Here is a 25,268-nt window from a genome sequence, read left to right as displayed (position 1 = left end):
CGCGGTTGTCCGCGTTATGCGAACCAACTGTTGCGGCTCATAGGTACCGAAGGCTTTGGCCAGATACAATTATTTTAAGACTAGTACAATGCCCGCGGGTGACGTGTGCAGTTCTATGCACGGGAAGCTACTTTCACTGTACAAACAATGAAAGATGATGATTGCTCCAATATGATCACGGCGAGCGAACTACCGAAGCGTTACGCCAAACATTTTTGCCGGGCTGTTCGTAGCTTGCTTGTTTTTTTTTTTTTTCTATTTTTTGCGGCGGATGCATGCTTTACGCAGCTTTTACGAAGGCTTTGTCGATTCTACATTAACCCTTCGCTATATTTTTTTGCATACTTTCTTCAAGCTCGTATTTTATTGCAAGTTAGTGTATTCTAAAACATGTGTTTTTTAATTCGATTAATTTATGTGATATTTATTCTGATAAGTTCAGCACGGTATTAATTTTATTTTACGTAACTATAAATGCTTGATAAATGCAAGCGGAAATGATTATTTTATGTGAAGCGATAAAATTTCGCGTTATTGCATGCGTTCGTTCTTACTTCCTAACACGTTCAGTCACTGAATATTTATTAACCATCATTTTATCTCGAAAGATAAAAATCGGAAGATTGCGGAAGGTGATTGAAGATTTTAATTGGTTAAAGAGTAATTATGATTCTTAGATATTATAACTTAGATAATTTATAGATAACTTTTTCCAATAACACACCCTTACAGAAATTTTCAAGAGAAAGCGTTGTAATTTAAATAGGCTTCCAGTTCCGTGTGTTTCCGCCTGTAAATTTGTTTTTTCCATTTCCTGTATGTTCTATTTTTACGTTATCTATAATTTATTTAAGGCATACATTACAAAAAAATAATGTTTATGTTTAATTACATCTACTGCAGAATATTAATTAAATCGCTGCAAACAAGTGTTTACGATGCGCTCGTTACAGAAAGCAATACTCAAAATTTAATTGTATGTAAAGGGGTTGGGAATTGGGCCCATGGCCAGGAACATACGGGCATAGAATCACAGACAAGATGATAGCAGGCCAGCGTGTGTCCTTATATCGATGCAGCGATCGATAAATTCCATAACAGGACACTGTCGAGCGGTATTATGTAAACCCTCGAGGACCGAATGAACGGAGCCAATCGGGTCACCAATCGATCAATCAATCGATTGATCAAGTTTCCATTGCGATTCGCCTACGTACGACCGATTCACCATTTAACCTTCTGCGATGTAAAACGAGAAAAATCAGCCGATTTATTTTTTCGTCATTCATGCTGTACGATCGTGGAGATATATTTCGATCCGCGATTTCTTTTCTGAATTTCTTTTTCGACGTTTATGTGGAAATTAATGCAATTTTGTTGTTTGAATTCCATCCACATCGGCATTAACAAACTTTTCGAAAGCTATTGAACATTTCCCGCAATAGAAAGTGAAATCATTGTGGGCTACCAAAGAAAGTGTGGAGGTGCTAATAACGTACCTTGCCAAGCTCTTTTTTTGTAATGAATGATGATTCGGATTTTCATCGCATTTTAGCGGTAAAAGTGGCCATCCATTTCTACGTAATATAAAATATTCACTCAAGTGGCAACATCGTACGTTGAATCGCAGTTTCTCGATTCTCCTTTCGCATTGAGATTCATATTTAAAGAAGTGATTTGAGAGATATTAAATGCAACACTAGACGGAGTTGAAAATTGAGGCTCGGTGTCTCGTTGATTATCGCGAGCTTACGTGATCAGTGAATTGCTGCGTAAACATGCAATAGAAAATCGGCCGGGATGGAAAGTCGGCAGTCCTACTTCTCGCGGCATCGATATTGACCTTGCAGTGCGGGTCTCACGATTCATTCGTTTTTGTCGCATCTACTGTAATTCAGTTGGGGCGAGGCGAGAACATCAAGAGAATCTCTACCGATCTCTAAATTTCTACTCAAGTCCGCCCACATGTCTCGCGCCGATACTCACGATGTAAGTAAAACACAACGCGAACCGGTCGTTCATTAGATTGACTCGCGGAATTTTTACGCCGTAATACTTCACGCTCCTCGGCGCCGATCGACGAGAACGAAAGTCGAAAGCGCTATTTCGATCGAAACCAAGATACTTGGCGTTTCCTTCGATCTTCACTAATTTTTTTATTTTTGCAAAATTGTTCAAAAATTGCTATACATTTTTTTTATTTAAATTGTTTTTTTCTTCAAGCTCGTTTAAATTATTTTCTTTTCGCAGAGAAAATATATAACAACGAGTATAATTTTATAAAGGTAGAAGCAGATACACGTATCGCGTTAATTAGAAATTTGATTGAACGTTTCATGCGGTTGAATGGCACGAGTCAAGGTCTTCATTGCAAAGATCATCATTCTCCGGCGAGGGAATTTCGTTGAATGTCGAAGGTCGAGTACTTCGAGGCGAGATATAACCTGGTGAAGTTTGCACCTGGTCTACTTTAACCTCCATTACTGGCAATAATGTTGCGCTGATTTATCCTAATTTTAATTGCCGAAATTCACGCATTGCTCGCGTTGAGATGCAATTGCATATGCAATTATCACGTTAATTAATAAATGTTTCACGAGTGAATTAATAACTGTAATTGCGAGCATTTCTCGGTGGGAATAAATTCAGAGAAATAATCGCTTAAGTAATTACATTCCTGCATTCGCTTGTGACACACGTAAACGCATTAAAATATATCTGTTAATCAATTTGCACTTTATTTTACGTAAATTATTTTTTTTAATTTTTTCTGCCATTTTTAAATAAACAATTGTAATATAATTACTCACGTAATAAAAAAATCATCACTAGTTACATTCGATATGAGAATCAACTGAAATCTTGTTAAAACAAAATTAAAGTTCGTGTTTTTAACCTGAATTATGATATTCCGTATTGTATCATGTTAAATCCTACATTGTGCTGTGCACATTGCGTAGCATGAATATATGCAATATATGCGTCGACCCAGTTTTCCGAGCAATTGTTTATTTTGAGATCGAATATATCACATTTTCATACATTTCGCGCTGAAGAAGCGAAGCATGCCGAAGGAAAGCAATTTACTCAGGCGGCAGGCGATTCTTTTGTGGGAATAAATTGCGTGGGAAAGTTCGTAGAAATTTTCACGGGTCAGCCTATAGAAACTGCTTCCTAGTTACCGACGTCTCGCGTGTCACAAACCCCATTATTCATCGACGACTCCCTTGACCCGTATATGATTTGCCGCCGTCGTTGTCTTCGATCTATCGACGAATTTTCAGCAATTAAATTCCAACAACTCAATTCGAGACTTGGGCCGGTAAGATCAACAAGTCCTGATTAGAGAAAGCCTCGTAATGAGTGTTTTCTATCAATTGACTTCCGTTCAAAGATTTCACGTAAGTCCTGTGCGCGCCCTCGTTCAGAAATTATAGTAATTTCGACGAGCGCTATTCAACACCATGCATCGCGCGCTGGAATTATCCGGAAATTGATAGTTTAATATTGAGATTGTTTGTTTCAGCACCTTTCTCATCCTATCGTATGTACTGAATATCGCAAATTCCTTAATAACTCTCCATATTAAGCGAGGCATTTTTTTGATCAACGAATTTTTTTCCAAAAATGCACCCTTAAACAATGCATCTAAATGTTGAAATAATTTTTCATATGGATTCTTGAAATATTTCTTCGAAGTACTTCCAAGGATTTTCAAAGAATTTTTACTAACACAGCTATTTGCAGCAAAGTGCAACTGATATCTCAAATCCTTGAAAGCTTGAACACGAGCACTGCCTTCCTGCGGCTTCATCGTGCTGGCGCCCACATATCGCCGTTAACAGATAGTCTCTCTAACAAGTTCGTTACCGTGAACTTGAGGCGTAACGAGTGTTCCCTCACGCAAGTTTAACGTGTCGATTCGCGTCGGATATTTGCGGAGCGAACGAACACGCGAGCGTCGTTGAGAAATACAAAAATCAACGTAAATGAACTCTCCTCGATTTTTTACGCAATTAATCACCATTTTCTGAATCACGGCGATCATGCTACTGTGCGTGCGGAGGGCATATACGTCCGCCCACTGTTTGTTCCGAGATTAAATACACGCCCGTACGTGTATCTTGTCGCGTTAAACTGCGTCCTTGAGACAAGACTCTGCGGTGACTACCATACTCGACGTACTTGCGAGTATTTCTCTTCAAGTTTTTGCCTTTGACGGTTACCGTCGTCTGGGCGGTCTCATCCATATGCACTTAGATGCAGGCGGGATGTGGTAATGGCACGGTTTAACGGACAAGAGTGCTCACGGGCTTCCACCTGGGAGGCCCGAAACTTAATCCCACCGAGAATCCCACTTCGCAACAGATTTTCTTAGGTTTTCATAAAATTTCAAGGAATCGTTAATTAATCGAGTTCAGTTCATTATAATTATTCTCCATATCAAGCAAGCGGGCATTTTTTAAACAATAAATTTTTTTTCAAAAATGTCGCGCGGACACGAAATATTCCTTTCGAACTACAGGATATATTTTTATTATTTCGTCCTTTTCTAAATAAAAGATATTCTCGTTCGCGAAATTGCCTGTTCAAACATAATAAATTTACATGACACGAAATAAGCGCCGGAATTGAATTTACAAGGTAATCTCCGAGAATGTAACCTCGGTTTATTCTCGATGTAGTTATCTTAAATTGTGTTAGTACCTTGCACGGTTGCCTGCTGCAACTTTCGGCCCTGTCATACTTCGACGTCAGTTGCGGCGGATTAATTAACCTCGGGCAAAAATCGTGGGGAGCGGGCGCGCGTCTAAAGCTTCACAATTGAGCAACCAGTTTCAAATCACGCCCGTTTGATTTCGGTAAAAAATATATTTAACGCTGCACTCCTCGTTTGGTGCGTCTCGCCGACACGTGGGAGTTGCGCGGGTTTTTAACCGCGCGCGCGTACAACACCTACGCCGATATCGGTTTGAAGAGTCATCGGCAAAATTGCCAGTCGAGCGATAAATTAGCATCGCGAAGATTTCCGTATCGGGCTCTTTATTCGCGTGTTTGCGTTTTGTACTATTTGCATAGAATTAGTACCTATGCTTTCTACATGGACAGCAACAGCTGTACATTAAAAAAATTTTCTTCTTCATTCTTCTATCTTTCTGGAATAAAATTTTTCAGATTTTAAATTGTCACTTTAGATTTTAAATTGAAATCACAATATTTCTATCGATATCCAGAATATCCAGAAAGTTATATTTATAATAATAATACTACACGAATTATAATAATACACGAATAATTTTTATGTAAAAGCTTTTTTAAGAAGATAGATAGATTTTCTGTTTTTTACACTTTTTGTTGCTGTCCGTAATTGTTTGAAAATTCAATTTAATTTATCAAGCCATTCATATCGCGGTACAAATAGCTGGCAGCGCGTGCGTTTATCCGCGCGCTGCGACCTCGGGGCACGTCGGCGCAATCAACACGTGGGGCGGCTAAGACCCGTGCTTCTTTACCTCAAGATCTTCACTCAGCGAAGTCGAAAGCGGACGAAGGTGTGCGTCGGAGCAAACGACGCGCGCCAACACGTGGAGGCGGACAGGATTTTCTCTTTTTATCTCTCTGCCTCTGTCTCGCCTCCTGCATCACACTTTCCTCCTACCCGTCTCGCTCTTCCTCGGTAGAGGCACGAGCGATAGACGCGAATAGAGAATGAAGAGAAAAAAAAAACAGCGAACGCGTAGGCACCGACTCACTCCTTATAGGAGTGACACACGCGTGCAACGACCGAGCCATTATTATGCGGATGATTACCGCATGCGGGGTCCCTCGTTGCACACGGACGGGCCCGCCGGGGTCCACCCAGAGCCTTATCTTGCAGGCCGAATAGAAAAGTCGCGATATTAAGCATCGACGCCTCATGAATCACGCGAGTTGCGAGCCCTTAGGCGAGGCCTTTATTCCTCTCTGTTCATAATGATATATCGAGGCATAGTCATCTACGATGATCGATGTACCGAGATTTTATATGAATTTAACTATGTTTCGATTGAGAGAATATTTTAAAATTAGTGAAGTACTGATTTTTCTACTAATTTGAGAAGGAAACATTTTAGGATCTTTTTTTGGGAAAATATGTTATTTAAATAAACAACTCTCTGGAAAAGCTTTTATATACAATTGCTGTATTCACTTTTCAGAAAAGTAATAATGAATACAAATGTGTTGTCACTGAATTGTATGCGTGTAGAACTTTTAAATTAAAATGTGGAGAGTGAATGACTTCATAAATCGAGATTACATCAAAGATTGAAAATACATTTAATGAAAATCTTAGGGTTATAAATAAATTTGCAATTAGCATCGACATTTGGCACGATGTTAAATGGAAGGCTTGTGCCCTATCGAACATTTTGTTTTTCAGGATATAAAGAAGACCTTGAGATTAGCATCGACGCTTCATAAATCACGCGAAGCCTCGAGCGCACTGACGGATCTTCTGCGCTTCCTTTTCTCTCTCTTTTCCGTAGCATTGATAATGTAAAAGTTTGGTACATCGACGTGGATTTACGCGCCGAATAAATTATCCTCGCTAATGATAATATTACTTTGCTCTTCTTAAACAATCTCATAACTAACTTTACCCTCTTAATCATTATCCTCTTAGCCGAGAATAATGAGATGCAAATTAATTTCGTCATCGATTTGTCGATACATTTCTCAAAGGATTAAATTTTTTTTAAAAACTAAAAAATTAGAATCAAACGTACAAAAATGTTGTCGCTGTTTTTTTTTTTTTAATACAAAACGACGCGCATCAATCTTTCGGTAGAAACCTTGGTCGGAGCAAATCGTTGAATGATGGTAATGCTTGCCTTATCGAGAGATCGTCTGCGACGATCGTGGCAGGGCACGCCCGTTGTCTACGAGTCGCTCGTAAATTTCTACAAATCGATTCGATATCTCGATCGGCGTGGCGGCTTTTTATAGTAGCGAGGATATTCGTCGAGAAGGTTGCGCTGCTCCTTTAAACGTCCGTTCGTTGCATTGTGTACCGCAACCTCGCATAAGAATCCGCTCTTGCAATGGTCTCGTCTCAGAGCAACCGCGTCTAACGAGAAGCGTTTAAAAGGAGCGGCGCGTTTAAGGAGGAAACAATGGCGAAAACTTGTGTGGGTGAACGTCATGGAAAATGCGGAGGCCGTGCGAACAGCCTTCGGATCCGAAGGAGAGAATTGATCTACCGAAATAAAAAGTCGTTGGCCCGTTATCGAAAACGCTATATATAGATTCACTATACGAAACGTTAAGAACGGATTACTTGATTAAATTGTGAAGAAATATGATCAGTAATCTCCTCTTCAAGTAAATATCTGGAAAACTGAATTATTCCTAACTATTACAGATTGCTTTGTTGTCTAATCGCAATTCTGAAAATTTAATCTACAATTAAAACTTTATTTTCCATCGCTTCATATTTTTTATAAAAATTTTCCTCATTTGCTTTTGACTTCTTACAAGCTAATCGCGATTCATTCTGCATAAAGTACGCGTAAGATCATGTATCTCTGAGTTGCTGACCTTAGAAATGAAACCAATAAAATTTGCATCATAATTAATTGGTTTCTCACTTACAAGTCGTTGAAAGTAAAAAAAACTGTTATTGCACACAGACTGTATTGCGAACTTCTTATGCGATGAGAGGTACTCGAAGGTAATTCACGTATAGGCCTCGACTCGTCAAATAAACAAGCGGTTGAACTTGTTCGGCAGTTTTAAAGCGTGATTCGAATACACGTGGCAAATTCCGGAACGAATGAATATATTTGCTGAATATTTAGTGGCGAGAGAATGCTTTGAAACGGTCAATAGCATTATTTGCCTTTGCGGCTTCCGGACATGATTCGGTTTCTCGAATGAGTACATAAAGTGAGTGAGTTCGTTCCGAGATATCGAAGGTAGACGCGCTGTTCCTCTGAGATACGTCTGCCGAGCTCGGTATGAATCATCCGTTCACGGACAAAGGTGGGATCCGTTTCCTCGCGCGAGATGCATTATGCTTCCAGCAACACCGTACTGTTGCAACACCGTACTGTTTAAACGCTGCACGGAGGTGACCATGCAGATGAACTGAAGTATTGTGTAAGGAATGAGCAAAAAAATCCTTTGCGCAAACATTAATGAGTAGTCAATTACCGGTATGACAGTTTTGCATAATTGCTCAAACAATATGGAATTCTTGGAATTCCAGAAACTTTAATTATCGTTTAAACATCTTTTATTTGCATTATTGAACGTTGTAAAACCTAGAATATCCAGAATGCTAGACGTTACAAATGAGAATTCTTCACGATAAGAAATGATGTTTCTTTCACGCTGTTTTTCGTTCATTATAGTCCAATTTTTTCTCATATATACAGATCTCGTCATAAATTCTCAGCTTCTAAATCGCCTGAGATGTGTCAGAAAATTAAGATTCATGTTATACGTTCTTCTCGTTTTTGACGTTTGTCGTTCGACAGAGAAATATTGCGAGAGACTGACACAAAAGCCCCGTTTTCTCTCGCACTTTCCTGTTGCTTTGCCGCTTGACTAGTCGCGCCACGCGTCGCACACTGCGTTAAGACGTGACGGTAACGCGTATCACGCACAGTCGGCGCCGGCATCTTCGACATCGTGCGGCGCGAATTGCAGGACGATAAAATAACGGGCGACGAAATGCATATCCACCACTCGAGAAGTTTACACTTTCTTTCTCGATAATGAATGCGGCACTGTACGAGATAGCGCATAGTGAATCCTAAACATATCTCAAAAGACGTGACATTAAAAATATTTGATAATGTTTAAAATTAGGAAAATTATTTACTTACAATGTTTATGTAATTTATTTGTCAGCTTCAAATTTTAATTGAAACAATTTTTGAAGGCCTACTTCGATACATGATAACATAACTAATTAACATAATTTGAAAATATGTTTTATTTCATGCACTACTTGTTATATACGACATGTTGCATTGCAACTTTATTATCATCATGTTATATTACAGGTGTTTCTTTTTCATCGTTGATATCAATCGGATAAGCTACTTAAAAATCTTATCTCTTTGATAAATAGTAATTACGACGTGAATAGCGGCCACATATCATCCGCTCTCTTCTCGCAGACTGAATTTGCAGAGAGAAAAGTAAGAGTAACGGTGACACTTAGCTTTTCCCGGATGACGCGATTATATACAAATTATTTATGCGAATACGCATCCACATCTCGATGCACTTTCGTACTTCGCTTTCGACCGCACAAGATATCCTTTTTACGAGGGAAAACACGCGGCCAGTTGTCGAAATGACTGGGAATTTGCACTGACATATTAAAAAATACATCCAATTCGCGTGTACGCGCGTCTCGATCTAATGCAATTACCAGCTGTTAACATAACGGCGGCATTCTTTATCGCTGGGTGAAAGTGCATATCGGCAATTAGGAAGCAGAAAATTACGCCGTTACCCCGTCAGACACGCCGGCCTAAATCCGGATCATTAAGCGAAGAGAATCGACCTTTATGACCGATCCGATCGCCGCGCGGACAATAATTAGCGGCGAATCGGCCGCCCCTGTCGAATTTTGCATTATCGCCGACGCGATACTTGGCCAGTGAAAGTAGGAGGGTCACAGAGTGACATTTGTAGGGTGCTGCGTCTCGTTAGCATAATCAGTAATAATCTTACTCGCCACCGGATGTATCCTGGTACACTTTCGATGCAATCGAATCGCGATATACCGCCCGGAAACGGCTCCTTCGCGAGAGAAACGAGCGGATATTAGGCCCCAATAACCTGATTCTCGTAGCTTTATTCTCACTAGCCGGCTGCGTCAAGAGCAGTAATTGCGATATGAAAACTGTAAAGCGTCTAAGTATCATTTTACAATACAACAGATGTATCTGATTATCCATTTGCGCAAGTATCCGTGTTGCGAATTGGATCTTCATGCTCTAGGAATTCGGAGTGACCCGATAATTTCAGCCGTGAAATATTTTTATGCATGCCGAGCCTCCACAACTGCCGATATTTTATTTTTGAGAGATGTTTCGGTCCGTTTGATTCGGTACATTCCACGTGACATATTTGTTCTGAAAAATGCTTCGAAGTACATTGTGAAAGCTCGCATTGGCGGCGCTCATTTGTCACGAGGACGAGATATCGGACGGGATACGACCCTTGAATAATGGAAGGACGCGCTCGATTTCTCGCGGGAACGAGGTAGAAATTGCACTTTCGAATGCGATAAATTGTGCCGATTATCGGCGTAATTTCTGCTGTCACGGTTCGTTCGTGCGCGGGTGTGTCCGAGAGGAACGACTGATACAGTGACGGTGAGATTGACGGTACGCCAGAGGAGACGTGCCAGACCAGCGTGAACTACTAGCGTGTCTCTTGCGGATAGCGCGTCTCGTAGAATTAGCAGGTGCGTTATTTTCGCGTAGGAAAGTGGATGATTTCACCGGCACGCAAAACTCGGAGATTTGTAATACTAGAAATCGATCAGATGGCAAGCAAGTGCCATTTCACGTCGATTCAAATGATAGAAGAAAGTACGGTACTTTGATCTGATTTTCTGCCATTAATAAGCTATAAACGGATCGTGTTAGTATATTTTTTAGTCATTGCTTGGTATTACAATCTTATGGTTGTTTTTTTTTTTATTTTTTTTTATAAACGGTGTATATGAAGTTTCGAATTATCTTTTTACAGACTTGAGAAATTGCAATTACAAAATACATGTATTGATTATTTATCACTATTATTATTTTCTGTATTTTTCAAATAAAGTTTTAAACTGCACACCTGGACAAATTGTGAAATAAATCTCTTGTTGATGTTACAGCAGTGCGGTAGCGGCAGCAGCGGTGGCGGCGGCTCGACGGAAGGCGTCGTGGTGAGCGTCGGTGCCGGGAACGGCGTCGGCAACAGCGGCAGCGGCGTCGGTGGCATGGATTGCATGCCCCTGCGCCCCGGTCCCTTCCACTATCTCATCAGCGAGCAAGCCAAGTCACTGGTGGCCCTGCAGGAACTGCAGAATGAAGTCGGCGCTCTGCTCGAGTTCCGGGACCTCGTCATCGAGACGTTCCCAAACCTCCGGCACAAGATGGCTGCGACGGCGTCCGCGGGTGCGTCCGTGATGTCGTCCACCTGCACCCAGAGCTCGCACATCCCGCTGCCGCTGTCGAGCCCGTCCTCGCGGAGGATCGGCGAATGGGAACCGGGCAAGATAAGGCGGCGGGCGACGCGCGAGGCCGGCGGCGGTGGCGGCGGCAGCGGCAGCGGCAGCGGGGGAGGCGGCGAATCCTCGTCCTCGTCGCTGCCTAGAAGTCGCAGCAACTCCCACAGCGGTGGCACCAAGAACAACTGCAGCGCGACGGTGCAGGACTCCGGTTTCAGCACGGAGACCTCGTCGAAGGACAGCGCCTCGACGGCGATCGCGCCGCGCGCGAGTAGCCCGCGGCCGAGCGCGCTGGACGAGGCGGAGGACGAGCTGTGGAATCTACTGGATGTGATTCACCGTAAGGGAATCCGGCTGCGGGAGGAGGTCGAGTGCCTTCAGGGTCGCCTGGAGAGTGTGACGACGGAGGAGCTCGCATCGACGGATGTGCTGGAGGCCGTGAGAAAGGTCGCCGGCCTCGGCGATGCTGATATAACGATCGGTCACGGCAACATCGTCGACAGCGTCGAGCTGCAGCAGCAAGACAGCAGGGACCCGCAGGTGATAGCGCTCAGGCGGGAGAAAGAGCAGCTGCTGGACAAAGTGGCCGAGCTCGAGGCGGAGACGATATCGAGTCGCGCGCGCGCTCAAGAACTGCAGACGGAGCTGGCCGCTCTGTCGGCTCTGAAGACCGGTCTGGAGGATCGGTTGCGGGCTGGATTGACCGAGAGCGGCTTGGAGATTCTCGCACCAGGCGCGCAGAGACTGCAACCGATCGCGCCGGTTGTCTGCTCGCCGAAAAACACCAACATTAGCAATATCAAGAGCAAGAGCTCAGCGTTCGCGTCGGTCGCCGGTAGTCCTGGGAGCAAGGCTCATAAGAGTCGCTTCCGCACGAGGACTATTGAGAGAAATGTGATACTGGACGTGGTCGGGCGCAACGATGAGCCACGTAACATCGACATCGACATCGAGGCGAGCGTGAACGAAAGGCGAGCTAGGCTAGGAGCGCTAGATTCTATTTTGGTGTCGCCGACCAGGGTGGCTAACGTGAAGGATGTGGATTCGAGAAAAATCGCGGCCATCCTTCGCGAACATTCACCTCTCGAGCTTCAGCGGCACTTAATCACTACTACCGTCCATAATCAGGTAACTAGATTAGTAATTTCCTCTTTTAACGCATTTATTTACAATATGTAAAAAGATAAATCTTCGTCAGTGCCCTAATCGATTGATGTTATTTGCAGGTCCTACAGAAAAGACTAGACGAAGTGGAAAAAAGCACAGAAACCCTCTCCGAGCGACTGGATAAAGCGCGCGAAGAAAACGACGATTTGCGGTTCCAGGTGAGTCGTAATCGAAATGCTAGAAGCAGCTTCAGTGGAAAAATAATAATAAAAGTACTATTAATGTGTTCTATTCTTCTTTGTTCTCTTTTGTTTTGAATTTCAATTACCGTAAATATAATGCAAAACGAAATAATATACATGTGTCTTTCAGTTAGAGGAACGAAACATCGAATTGGAAGGCACGCGAGCGCGAGTACGCGTGCTAGAACGCCTTCAGCAACGACCGCCGACGGAGATCGAGCCCGAGGACTTGGAGCAGCCTAGATGTGAGCAAAGCGGTCTCGAACCCGGCAGCAGTACAGAATCCGCTCGCGATCATCATCAGCCGGTAGAGATCAAACCGTCGCCGCGGCGACGTCCTAGTCGTATACCTTTACCCGGCAACAGCGCAAGCGGCAAGACGGCGTCGACGACACCTACGGCAGGCGCGACTGCGACGACACCGTCGCGACTACCCGGTCACGGCAGGAACGACAGCAGGGAGTCGCTCAAGTCGCTGACGAGACCGCCGCGTGATTCTAGTCGCGACAGCCACGGCGGCGGCAAGTCGCTGTCGAAAACGCGCGACTCCAATCGGGATTCGCTCGGCAATAGGAGTCTGTCGAAGAACGGCGGCAACGGCGGCAGCAATGGTAGCGGCGGCGGCGGCGGCGTCAGTGGCGGCGGCGCGAAAGAAACGAATCGAGAGTCGTCCCTGAACAACCGGTCCCTGCCGCGTAACAATTCCAGCCGAGACTCCTTAAACAAATCCTCCTCGCTGTCCCGCGCCCGCGACTCGCTGGAGTCCAACAACAACGTGTCCTCGCCCGCCACGGGGACGACTAACGCCCCACCTCGACGGCCGCCCGCTCCCACGCGCCGTTCCCACAGCCTGGCGCGCGCGGCGACGTCCGTTGATGCATCCGAGAACGGCAAGGTACGACCCGTAAAGCAATTCTTTTGGAGCAGCTGGCTGAAGTCACCGTTGTCCAACGGCCCGGTATAGTAGAGAGCTCTCGGCAAGACTTCTCTCCCTCCCCAGGACGACGGGCCGTAGTCGCCTCTCTTTTAGGGACAATCACCGCCTGCAACAGCGTTCCCTTCCAAGTCCACTTCTATCCTTTATAACGAAACCTCCCGATAGAATCCCGTCTTGATTTAACTTTTGGGCTCGTCGAACTTTGGCTAGACAGACTAAACTAAACTCTATTATTGTTGTTGCTTTCACTTGACGATGAGAACCTTTCTACGCAGCCTTTCTGTTTCACTTCTGTACCTTTCGCCGTTGCGACTACCACTACTGTCATTACTGTTACGTCACGTCGTGTACAATAATCGCAATAGTGGCCGTATCGATGATACTGAGAATACGTGCGTTTATCGGGGATATATCTGGTCCGATTTCCAGCAATGTGGACAGATGTATGCATCGACTCTCGTAACGCTCTCATTCTTTTCATCATTTTCCACTACTATTCTGACTCCACTCTTCCATTTCCTTTCTTCTCCATCTGTTTTCTATCGCGGACTTCGACATGGTACCACCAATATACATCATACAGGGACGGAACTTCCGTTTTCGCTGAGCCTGCTGCTATCTTTGCCTGATAAACCAATGTTCCTGAAAAACAAAAAAAAAAAAAAACAAAAAAAATACGCATCTCTAACAATACGTGCAGAGACTCTCGAGCGAGCGAATCGACCGAGCGATTCTTGTCTTAAAACCATCAATTGCCCGCCCGACCGTCCACCATACCGAAATCAGTCTGATCTGGAGGGCAGGCGAGCGTGCATTCGAGCCCGTCCCCGTCGGCGGTCCAATAAAGAAAGAAAATGGCCCCTTCTCGCGTGCCGCCGGTTTTTTCTCGTAAGTTATGCTTCTTTTATTATCATTTGCTTCGATGCTTCTTTCCTGGATGTGGTGAGCTGTAGTCTTTGTCTTTTCAACCCACTCTCATATTTTCCTTTTCACACCGGTAGATTGACACACCACAGTTTGAACGCTCTCACTTTGGATTTTGGCATGCGCACGTATTCATAATCAAGTTTTCCAGATTGAGTGAGTAAGAATGCTTATGTCCGCGAATACGTTACGCGAAGGTTCTTTTTAAGCTTCGTAGAATGAGTAAGGATATTTTAATATGCTTTTTGGCCTGACAGTAGAATTAATGGACAGACTGTTAATCGCTCGTGTTGGTCTGTCATTTTAGATTCATCGTCTAGATTGGTATCTTGATTTCTGCTCTGTAAGTGAAATTATCTTTCTCTTTCGAGGGAAGATGCTAACTCCGTAAGCGTAAAATGTAGATGTAGCAGCGGAAACTAATAAATTCTTATCTTAGTTCTCTAATTCCTAAGACTTCACAAACAGGTTTCAACGATTCACGGTAAAGTTTTGAATATCTGCGTAAGAGAAAATTAGTTTCTCGCTTAAAATTAGCATATCATGATATTTCCAAGTCACATAAAGGGTTAACACGGTTATACACACGCTAGATTTTGCTGCTTCTCTTCTTCTTTTGCGATTTTTTATTTGCGAGACACGTTAATTTTGCACGCGCGGCCGATCACTCGGTACGTTTACTCTATGCAATATCGTCGCGACAAGCGCGAGCTTCTATTAGCGAAGTTTGATTGATGCGAAGGCCGATCGCCGGAAAAGGTTAGAGATGTTCCGGTTCAGATAATGTCAAATTCGCCTTTCGCCCATGAAGACGCACACAATACCACGCTCGATCCAACGTACGTCCATTTACCTTGACACTCCTGTATGTTCCGTCAATGCATAAAGGATCTTTTTTTTTTTTTTTTTTCTTTTCAAGCATCTCTTATTCACGATGTGTAGAGACAAGAGGAACATTCCGTTTAGCACGCATCTTTCCGATCGTTATGAGCATTTCACCTCGCGCTAGCGGGGTCTTCTTCCCCGCTCTTTCAACCGTACATTTGTGTGTTGAGTTGGTTTGCTCTTTCCGTTTGCTGAGGTTTGATCTTATTTGCTAGCGTTGCTTGTATGCGGACATAAAAGCCCGAGAGAGCCGTCGCGGTCTACTACAAAGTCGCATCCGCGACCAGCGATTTTGAGGGAAAATGAATCGACCACACGCTTACCTGCTTGGCCTTGCGGTTCATTGTCCATCTCATGTCCAGTGATATCGCGCGAATGACACTATATTTTATGATATATATATATATATATACACACCATTCGCAAATATAATTCCATGAGACGCTCTCTTTATTTGATTGATATATATTTTTATGTTTATATTTTTCAATTTAAACTAAAATCGAGTTATCGAGTAGCAAACTCGCGCTTCGTGTGAGATTTTCACTTTAGATCATGTTACATAAATGCGAGATAACATCTTGATATACCTGAGCATTGTAATAGCCAGTGTTATTAGTGTTATTATAGTTTATTATCGTCCAACATAAATCCGTTTTTCACTTTCACATAGCAGGATCTCGAGCACTGGCTGCTTCAACTCTTGGATATTATAATTAATCTTTGTTACGCATCTCCAAGACGACGCAGATTGTAGTCTTGGCAGAAGATTTTTTTTCGCTTGTAATAGAGCAGCGAGGTACGTTTAATTCGGCTAATTAACTAATTAATACGCATTTCGTATCTTTCAGAGCTTCACCGAACCACCAAGTTCCTGGTGTTCGACCAACAGCAGCTTTCGGCACAGCGACTCGTCGCTGTATCCGGACTCCCTGAATCAAGAAACATCGTCCGTCACCGGTTCCACGCGGGTGGAATTTATAATCGGCTCGCCTACTAGACGCTTCCGTACAAACACCGCCTGGCCGCCGCATCGCTATTTCGATAGCATCGACTCGGCGGCTACGGTACCGGAAAGTCTATTAACTGACGAGTTTCCTTTACGACGCGGTGAGGCTCTGGCCGAGTGCGACTCGCTTGAGTGTCATCCGATTTCGAGCGAGGATTGAATGGAACGATCGTCCGTTGCGCCATCGGTTTTATGTCAAACTTCAATCGGACGCCGAGTCGCCTAGAGCGAGCGTTACTCGCTCTTTGCTCCCTTCTGACATTTTATGTTGTACCACTGTTACTGCGTATACGCGGCCTTATCATATCACCGATGTGTATGCGAAGATGTAGGCAACACGTGAAATATGTTCATTTCGAACATGTTGAAGGAGTGACCCTTGTTCCGTGCCTTTTTAATCTCCGATATCTTTAATTTCCTTTTGCAAAATCATCTTACGGGGATAATTCTAAACGTGAAATGCAACGGCAATGCTTCTAAACCGAAGTAGAACAATACTATTTCCTCACAGGACTTGCTACGTACTTCCCTCGAGTTGCATTTAAAGAGCATTTCATACGCCTTTGTAATATGACGGAGACTTTAGCAGTCAATCTTACTGTCTAATCAAAAATTCAAATTGATTATCAACATGCTTCGTGAATATACATCGATTTATAATGACTATAACTGACGATAATAACGATCATTGCAAGGAGTATTAAATTTGTGCTAAGTTCTTACTGGCAATATGAAAGTAGAGTCAAAATTTGTATATCATATTTATTTGTAGAGTAAAAAAATTATATACATAGATACCTAATCAAAAATTATTTCACTTATTTATGAATATATTATTTTTATCTTTATTTGGATTTTTGTCTATATGAATATATTTTATTTGTCACACATATATATTATACACACATATATATATATATTAATTTTTTATGAATCGAGAAATTTTTTAAATATTTAACAAGATTGCATATCAGAGTGCAACTGCGCTTTTAGTTTTTTTATATTATTTGATATTTATTTTGTGAAACGGAATTATTTGGTTCACTTGACCAAACATCAAGAATGAGTTTGTTAATCAAACTTTCGATTACTTGGTCCACGGTTTGGTAACAACAGTACTTCGCAATTTTGTATCTATGTCTATATCGATATTTTCGTGTATTTCCACGTATTGAATATTTGTCTCTTATCTTTAAGCGTAAAGCTATTGTGTTTAAGCAAAATTGTTGCAGCACTCAGGTGTGTGAAAAGATCCAATCGGATTGTTGACTCACAGCAGAGAATATATTCGACCAGAGATAATAATTCACATTCCATACAAAAACCAAGCTGCAATTCTGTATTCCATTTAGCATTTGTACCGTTGATTTGACTCTATATTGTGATTAATTGTTTTATTTATTATGCGTATGTTACGATAGTGTGGATTTATGTCTGATGAGTTAGTTCATGCAGCATAGTATGCTACGAATGGACGGAATGCGTGACTGCTGGATAATTAGGGAAACGAGGGAGACGCCGCCTCATCGAGTACGGAAATATATCGAGTGCACTCACACTCTTTTGAATATAACACATATCACATTTAATATTAATTATTGCGCGCTTGTTCGCTAGATGCATTAATCGTCGGCGAATAATACGTCGGTGAATATACATCGAGCGAACGAACGACGAACGAACAGCGAAGCAAGCGCGAATTTTCTAAACTTTTATTCTGAATATTTTGTTCTTCATATTTTACACTTCAAGAACGCAGAAAGCTTGTTAACGCTTGACTCGTGTCCAGTTCGAAATACATTCAATTTCGCGTTCGCTGTCCATTCGTTCTTTTTTTTTTGTTTTGCACATAGTGTACATTTTAGCGGAGAGTGATAAGAGTGAACGATGGTTATCAATCCTTACTCGTCGTAGGGAGGTTGTGATTCGTGTCGGAATCGTGTCTTAATTCGCGTAACTTTTAATGCCGCGACTCCGAAAAAAAGAAACACTATGTACTACACAGTTCCTCGCTTTAACAACCAATTTAATTATTTATAACTAACAATGACGATTGTGAACACTGAATAATAATCACAGACGGAGCCTGTGATCTTAGCTATAAATAACCGCGAAACATGTGATTAACATATATAGTTTAAGATGTAAGCCACAGGACTGACGGACTTTACTTATTATTTTATTAGCGCCTAATGTTTTTACACGCGGCGAAACGAACAGGAGGGACCGATGCGCATTCGGTGAATTCTGCTCTTTTCCTCTTTTGTTTTCTCTTTTCTTTTTTTTTACGACAGGGTTCGTAACGCCAGCGAGAATGCTCAGATATTATTGTTATTCACACAGCCGGTGGACTCTGGTGCCTGTATCAGCGTGTGCGCTGCCGACTGGAGGCTATTATTTTTATACTTTAATTAAGGAGAAAGAGCGTGTAAACCGGCTGCAGCGTTGCAGCAGCCTCCCGATCCGATGGTTATTGAAGCGCTGTCACTGTATTATACTTTATTTAGTTTAGATGTGTATCGTCATTATAGAATTATTAATTATTGTTTTACGAATTCACACCGACATATTTGTACATAAACAATCGCGATTTATTTAAATAACTAATGTAAATAAATTATCTATAATGAATCTGCGATAATGTGATCCGATTAATAAAATGAAATTACTTAAAGATATTGATTTATATTGATGGCGCGCACGCGCGCGTTTTGTCATATTCAACATCCAGTTATTAATCCTCGTGTAATCTTTCAGACTTTAGTGGATTATCGTGTTTGCAGAGCAAGTTATATTTTGTCACATTAAGAAATCTTGTTGCAACGTTATCTATTGCAATATTATCAGCAATTATCAACTGGGGAATTAATTTATATACAGGAGTATCAGTTTTTCGTTGAAATATGATATCTGTTTAGTTAACCGATAATTTTGATATTGATTTTATTGCAACTGATTTTACAAGAAATCACAAGATATCTTTTACAGTTTATTTTAATATTGTAGGAAATTTTTACCAAAATTTTTAGTTTTATTTATTGAAAGACGTACCAGTTTATATAAATTTTATTTGAACAAACATCTCGTGAATATTATTATGTATTTGCTAGTAGTATGTCATTCTTTTATATATTTTGCTACGTCGCTCGTAATGTCGAGAGAATTTATTTTTTTCTGTTGTGTTATTACAAGTGACAGGTGATATATTTCCTGTCAGTCGTGCAGATGAGAATTACTGACAACACGACGCAATTCGAGACAATTAATGGTCTAGAAAACAAACTATTCCGCCGTCGCAGTAACAAGTTTTTGTTATTTTCGAATAATAATGTCTTTATTATGTTTCAGGACTGATCTTCACAAGAATAATTAAGCAAAAGCATGTCATAAATATTCTTTTGCATATTTCATGGTGTCTGCGAGGTATTTCAAGTTCAATGCGGCGTAGCATTAGGAAACCAACGCAAAATTATGCAATATGCTAAAAATTATGCAATATGCTAAAAATTACGCCTGCGAGTGCAATCATCGACAAGAACGTCATTGTTATACAATAGTTATATCCTGTAATAACAGTGGCGCACAATACAAAATAACTTAACTGTCATGTTAAACGGTGAATAATAAGTAAGCGAAAGATGTTTTTTGCTTCGTAATTTCGGAAAACGCAAATTGTTGAAATTATCGTGTTTGCTTCGAAAACTTCAGGTTTTTTAAATTTGAATGTCTGATTTAAATACTTCAGTGTGTATAGAATCTTGATTGAAAAAAACACCACCATTTTCTTACCTGTAAAAACCTTCTGTTTCAGATTTCAAGAAATGCAAACAATTTCATTTGATATCGCGAGAACTTCATATTCATTGAACTGCATTGAACATAAATGTCATTTCGCAAATAATCATCATTTATCTAGGCATTTAATCGCGCTTTGAAGCATCGCGTTCCCTGCAGCGATCAAATCTGCGCGGATATTTTCCGCTGAATTAAATGCTGCTCGTTAAACGGATTAGCGAAAAGGTGTTAATGCCGTTGAACATCGTGCCAACAGGTTAATAAGTAATTTATCGGTTGTCATCATTCGACGGGAACATCGTGAGAAATCCAGCGGGAGATCCGGATGCTTCGCATTATTGAAAGGATCCAGCGACGGCGAAGCTTGCGGACTTCCACGCGATATGATGAATAAGTGAGATGATCAAAGTCTCGTTACGATGCGTTAAGATGCGTGTTACTGTACATATTTACATTTCCGATCCATGATGATGACAGATCCCATATTCTAATGAAGAAAAATGCTGAAGGTGTCGAAGCTGACCGACAAATGCAGGAGGACGAATACGATCCCTTCGCCAATCGTTCATTCGCACCTTTGACCTCGTACGACTTGCCATTTTCCCTTAATCGTCGTCGTAATTTTTATTTCAAGCTATCATATTAATCATTCTGAAAAATTTCTCATTAATATTGGAATCGGTATTGAAGTATATATGTCCTGTATTATAATATTTAATATTTATTACATTTTTTTCCTTTCTATATACTTTGTATAAAATTGAATTCCGTTGTACAATACAAAGGCAAATAATATTTCTTTTCTATTCTATTCTAATTTAATTTTCTTTCAGAGACTTTGCCGCGTTTATGCATCTGCTGAAGTGCGCGATCGGCACCGGCATACTCTTCCTGCCGCACGCTTTCAGAAGAACCGGCTACGCGATGTCCATTGTCTGCGGCATCGTCGTCGGCATGCTGTGCACTCACACGGCCGTCATCGTTGTACGTGATAACGCAGAGTGCGGGTGAACAGATTAAAATGCAATCACGCGTAGCGAACATTTTTATTTCGATACTCAGAGCAATAACAGGAGGGAGAGAGAAAAAATTTGCTTGTGACACCTGCCTTTTTTTTTTTGCAATGACTCAATTGTTTGCGCATCGCCAATGAGATAAGCCGTAAACATAGAGGGAAAGGAAGGTTCCGCGCGCCAAGTGCATCCGAATGCAGGCAAGGTTCTCTCTCAATGTGCAGGTGCAGTGCTCTCAAGCGTTATGCAGGCGTAATCGTGTTCCCATGCTGGATTTCGCCGAAACGGCGCGGTTCGCCTTTCAATCGGGTCCGGTGAAGATTCGAAAGTACGCCAGGCTATTCGGCGCAGTTACCAATGTAATCATTTGCTTCGTGCATTATCAGGCCGCCGTGATATACATCTTATATGTGGCCACGTCTTTCCAACAGGTACAGCCTCGTCATTCTTGCAGAAGTACAATAAAGCAAGATTTATTCAGCAATTCTTACGAATGAAAAGCTCTGTGTCTGTGCATGCACGAATATTCGAAAACAGCAGAGCTTAATTTTATTAATAAATGTTTTTTAACGAGAGAGTTTCTCTCTTATAGAAAAATTCTTTAATTGTAGCTTGCACTCGAATAATTGCGACTTGATATCTGAATTTTAAAGATAAAATTTATGAAGGATCTAATCAATTTATTATAAACATTTTTCGGAATTCTATAGATTACAACTACATCATTCGTGTCAGTGCTTCATAGTGCTTTTTATTATTGCAAAAGCGATACAGTTACAAAGCAGAAAGATACGAGGTTGCAAAGGTTGCGGGAAATCGATATCTACGAGAAGCTGCGATTACTTGCATTGTTTGCGACGTAGTTTTTACATGTTTCGATAACTCTGTAGATATCTGATTTCGATAATTTCGTGCTGAGTAATACACATTCTATGCCCGACATTTCCAGGTGATCGAATTTTTCTCGGGCCTCGAGGTGAACTCGCGTGTCTACATCGTCATCTTTTTTCCCTTCACTTGCGCCCTGGGCTTCGTGCCAAACCTCAAGTATCTGGCACCGTTCTCCGTCATCGGTACTGTCTTCTTGTTCCTCGGCGTCTGCGCCGCGCTCTACTACTTCTTCGACGACGTCCCCGATCCCCGTAGACTGAACGCTCTGACAGAGGTTCTACCTGTGCCCATGTATTGCGCGATTTTCCTATTCGCCTTACATAATATGACCTTGTACCTGCCGCTGGAGAACACGATGAAGCATCCTGGACATATGCCGCGTCTGGTCATCGCCAGCATGCTACTGAACACTTTCATATACCTGACTTTCGGCTTCCTCGGCTACAACAAGTACCCGGACGCCTGCGACACCGTCATCAAGAATTTGCCAATGGAAGAGACGTAAGTGTACGCGAAAACGATTTAATCGTTTTATCGTTCATATCTTTACTTATCTTTAGACGGATTTTATTGATATTCGCGCCTTCTTATCGATTCGATTGAATTATAATTTTCCGAGTAAATTATCGGCTTAGATATTCGCAAATGAGATATTCGAAAAAGTTGCATCATTGTGAACTTTCAACGCAAATAGAATTGCCAGAAATTGCAAACTAATCGTTATCGCAGGTGATTGAACTGTACATTACAGTTCGGAAGTCGACAAATATCGTCAAAACTATATCGGTCCGCGTCTGCTTTAAATTAATACAGTTGTGTAATTATGCCTACGCGTAACCAAGGTGAATTGATAACCGCGAAATAGAATGCACTTAACATGTAAATGATTATGTACATCTCAATGTATTCCGATTTATATTTCACATATTCCACATTCTTCTGTGGAAATCGTACGATACATACGAGTCCTTCAAACAAACTGAATTCAACGAAAGCAGAACGAGGCAGGCATCCGTGGAATAGAATTGCGCATACGAATATCTAATTGCTAGTATAATCACATAACCTTAAACTCACATGGCCTTAAACTCAATAGTGGCTCTCGAAATTAGCTCAAAACAACCTCAGTCAGATTATTGTACTTAGATTCAATGAGAGATCTATTTTTTGACAAATCGTTTGATTGCTGTAATCGCTAAGCTGCGTATCTCACGCTTGATATATCTTGGCCTCGTCTGTTATTAAATCAAATACTTATCTATCGTGGCCAACAATGTTCTGTGTTCGTAGCACATGTTTAATGACGTAGCTTATCTTATAATGTTATTGAATTTTTCTCTTAATTAGAATGCATACTCAATGCATTCCATTGAATTATCAAATTACAACACGTACGTATTTTTTTATTTTTGTAAACATTGTTGGCAAATGTTAAATCATTATGATTAAAACATAATAAAACAGTGTCAATTATGATCAATTGACATTAATAAGATTTTTCATAAGCGATTAATGAAAGATTATTCTTTCATCGTTAAATATATAAAAAAATGAATATATAAAACTGCAACATTAATTTTATTTAATTCTTCTTTTGATATAATAATATTATTGTGAAATGAAACGTTATATCATTATACGTATCGTGAACCAAAATATTGCTTTATCATAATCTTGGATTCATGATAATGTTAGATTAAATGCAGACATCTCAAAGTTAATATTCGTTACGTTTCATTATCGCTTATTTTGCGTAATTTACAGTCTGGCTCAAATAGTCAAAATAGCCATCTCGTTGTCGGTGCTGTTTACTTTCGGTTTGGCGTATTACGTTCCATTCAGCGTGCTGTGGCCGATGATCCGCTCGAAAATCATTACGAAGAGTTTGTTGTATCATCGATTCTATGAAATTTCGTTTCGACTAGGCGGTGTAATCGGAACCAGTAAGAACGTTGCGATACGACACGAATGATGAATGTAATTCGCAGAAAGTAAATCGTGGCCTTCTCTCGGTCCGCAGCAATGTTGGCCGCCGCCGTGCCCCAAATGGTACCTTTACTGGGTCTGCTCTCCGCCTTGGGCATGTCCACGATCATGCTGCTGATACCCATACTGATCGAGACGTCGACTAAGTGGGCGGAAGCCACGAGGACGATGCTCGCGAAGAACGTGGCTATTTTCATCGTGTGGCTGCTAATCTTGGTGCGAGTTTTCTCACAATTGAAAATAAAATAGCGAAAGAAATAACTTTAATTCTATAACTTGAAAAAAGTTAGAATAACAAAAAATAGAAAATTAAAATGCGAGAAATGCGAGATTAAAGGAGGAACTTCTTAAGTTCTTAAAAAATGAGATCAATATACCGGACTTAACTAAACCCTGACACAAATATTAATTTTAGTTGAAAATTTATTTGCTCTTTCTTTCGGATTGCATTCTTAGATTAGCAATCTCATGTATACTCTATATAAATATTTAATGTCTGAGAGAACAACTTCTTTTCAAGATTTATCGTTATCTCTAGTTGATGCAATGTTTTGTATATATTGCAGATTTTTGGTGCGATAGAGAGTACACGGTCAATTATTAGAGAATATAACGGGGAGAAGCAAGATGAGTGTTGAACATGCAGCGGCTCGTGAAATGATTTGAGAGGCTTTTAGTATAAAATTATGACGCTATTTCCGGTCTGCGATAATATAATACATCGTAAACAGTCTGAAGTCACATTAATATTAAGGAAACATCATGTAATATTCTATAAGAAGCGAAAGAGTTTTAGCAGGACAATGAAACAACAAAATAAGAAAGATAAAAAACCGTTTAAAAGATTTTTTGCTTGTTTTATTGCTTGTTGCAAATTCGCCGTGTTGTGTTTCGCGCAGAAAGAAATCTTCCGCTCGCAAATTTCCTCGTCATAAAACAAGAATATCATTCCAACTTACACAACCAATTTCTGGCGACTGGATAAAAAAGAATTGAGAATAAACTCGGGTGTGTTTCTCTGCGACTTTGAAAGCGACATTAATGCGGAAATCGAGAATTCGTAAAATTCCCGCGAAGATTGAAATGCGGTGTTTACCACATTACGAAGGGGACACTTTTAATTTTCCTCAGACAGAACTTACGTAATGCACGACGTAGTAACGTTGCTCACAACCTGGAAACAAGAGCAACAACTTACAATGAGAAATTACGCCGCGGTGAGAAGGGGAGACCATCCGGGGATTTTTTTGCAAGA

General features: G+C 41.2%; 2 protein-coding genes across 2 annotated transcripts in view; both read left to right on the top strand.

Moving 5' to 3' along the window:
* jvl (javelin-like) overlaps positions 1 to 19,002 on the top strand; it is a 55,469-nt gene extending 36,467 nt beyond the window's left edge. Inside the window, exons 2-5 of the mRNA XM_067358974.1 lie at positions 10,889 to 12,352; positions 12,451 to 12,549; positions 12,704 to 13,468; positions 16,171 to 19,002. Of these exons, the coding sequence (XP_067215075.1) occupies positions 10,889 to 12,352; positions 12,451 to 12,549; positions 12,704 to 13,468; positions 16,171 to 16,488 (2,646 nt within the window). The 3' untranslated portion in view covers positions 16,489 to 19,002. The remainder of the gene's footprint in view (positions 1 to 10,888; positions 12,353 to 12,450; positions 12,550 to 12,703; positions 13,469 to 16,170) is intronic.
* A 144-nt stretch (positions 19,003 to 19,146) lies between these two features.
* Positions 19,147 to 24,986, top strand: LOC105668360 (proton-coupled amino acid transporter-like protein pathetic). The gene is made up of 8 exons (XM_067358988.1): positions 19,147 to 20,517; positions 20,601 to 20,708; positions 20,957 to 21,107; positions 21,361 to 21,567; positions 22,086 to 22,528; positions 23,792 to 23,970; positions 24,048 to 24,229; positions 24,580 to 24,986. The coding sequence occupies exons 1-8, from the start codon at positions 20,507 to 20,509 to the stop codon at positions 24,649 to 24,651; spliced, it is 1,353 nt and encodes a 450-aa protein (XP_067215089.1). The 5' UTR covers positions 19,147 to 20,506; the 3' UTR covers positions 24,652 to 24,986.
* The last annotated feature ends 282 nt before the right edge of the window (positions 24,987 to 25,268 follow it).

The sequence above is a fragment of the Linepithema humile genome, chromosome 7 (genome assembly GCF_040581485.1).
Source record: "Linepithema humile isolate Giens D197 chromosome 7, Lhum_UNIL_v1.0, whole genome shotgun sequence".
In the NCBI taxonomy this organism is placed as follows: Eukaryota; Metazoa; Arthropoda; class Insecta; order Hymenoptera; family Formicidae; genus Linepithema; species Linepithema humile.
The sequence above is the reverse complement of the archived record's forward strand: the minus strand, read 5'-3'. Positions and strand labels throughout refer to the sequence as shown.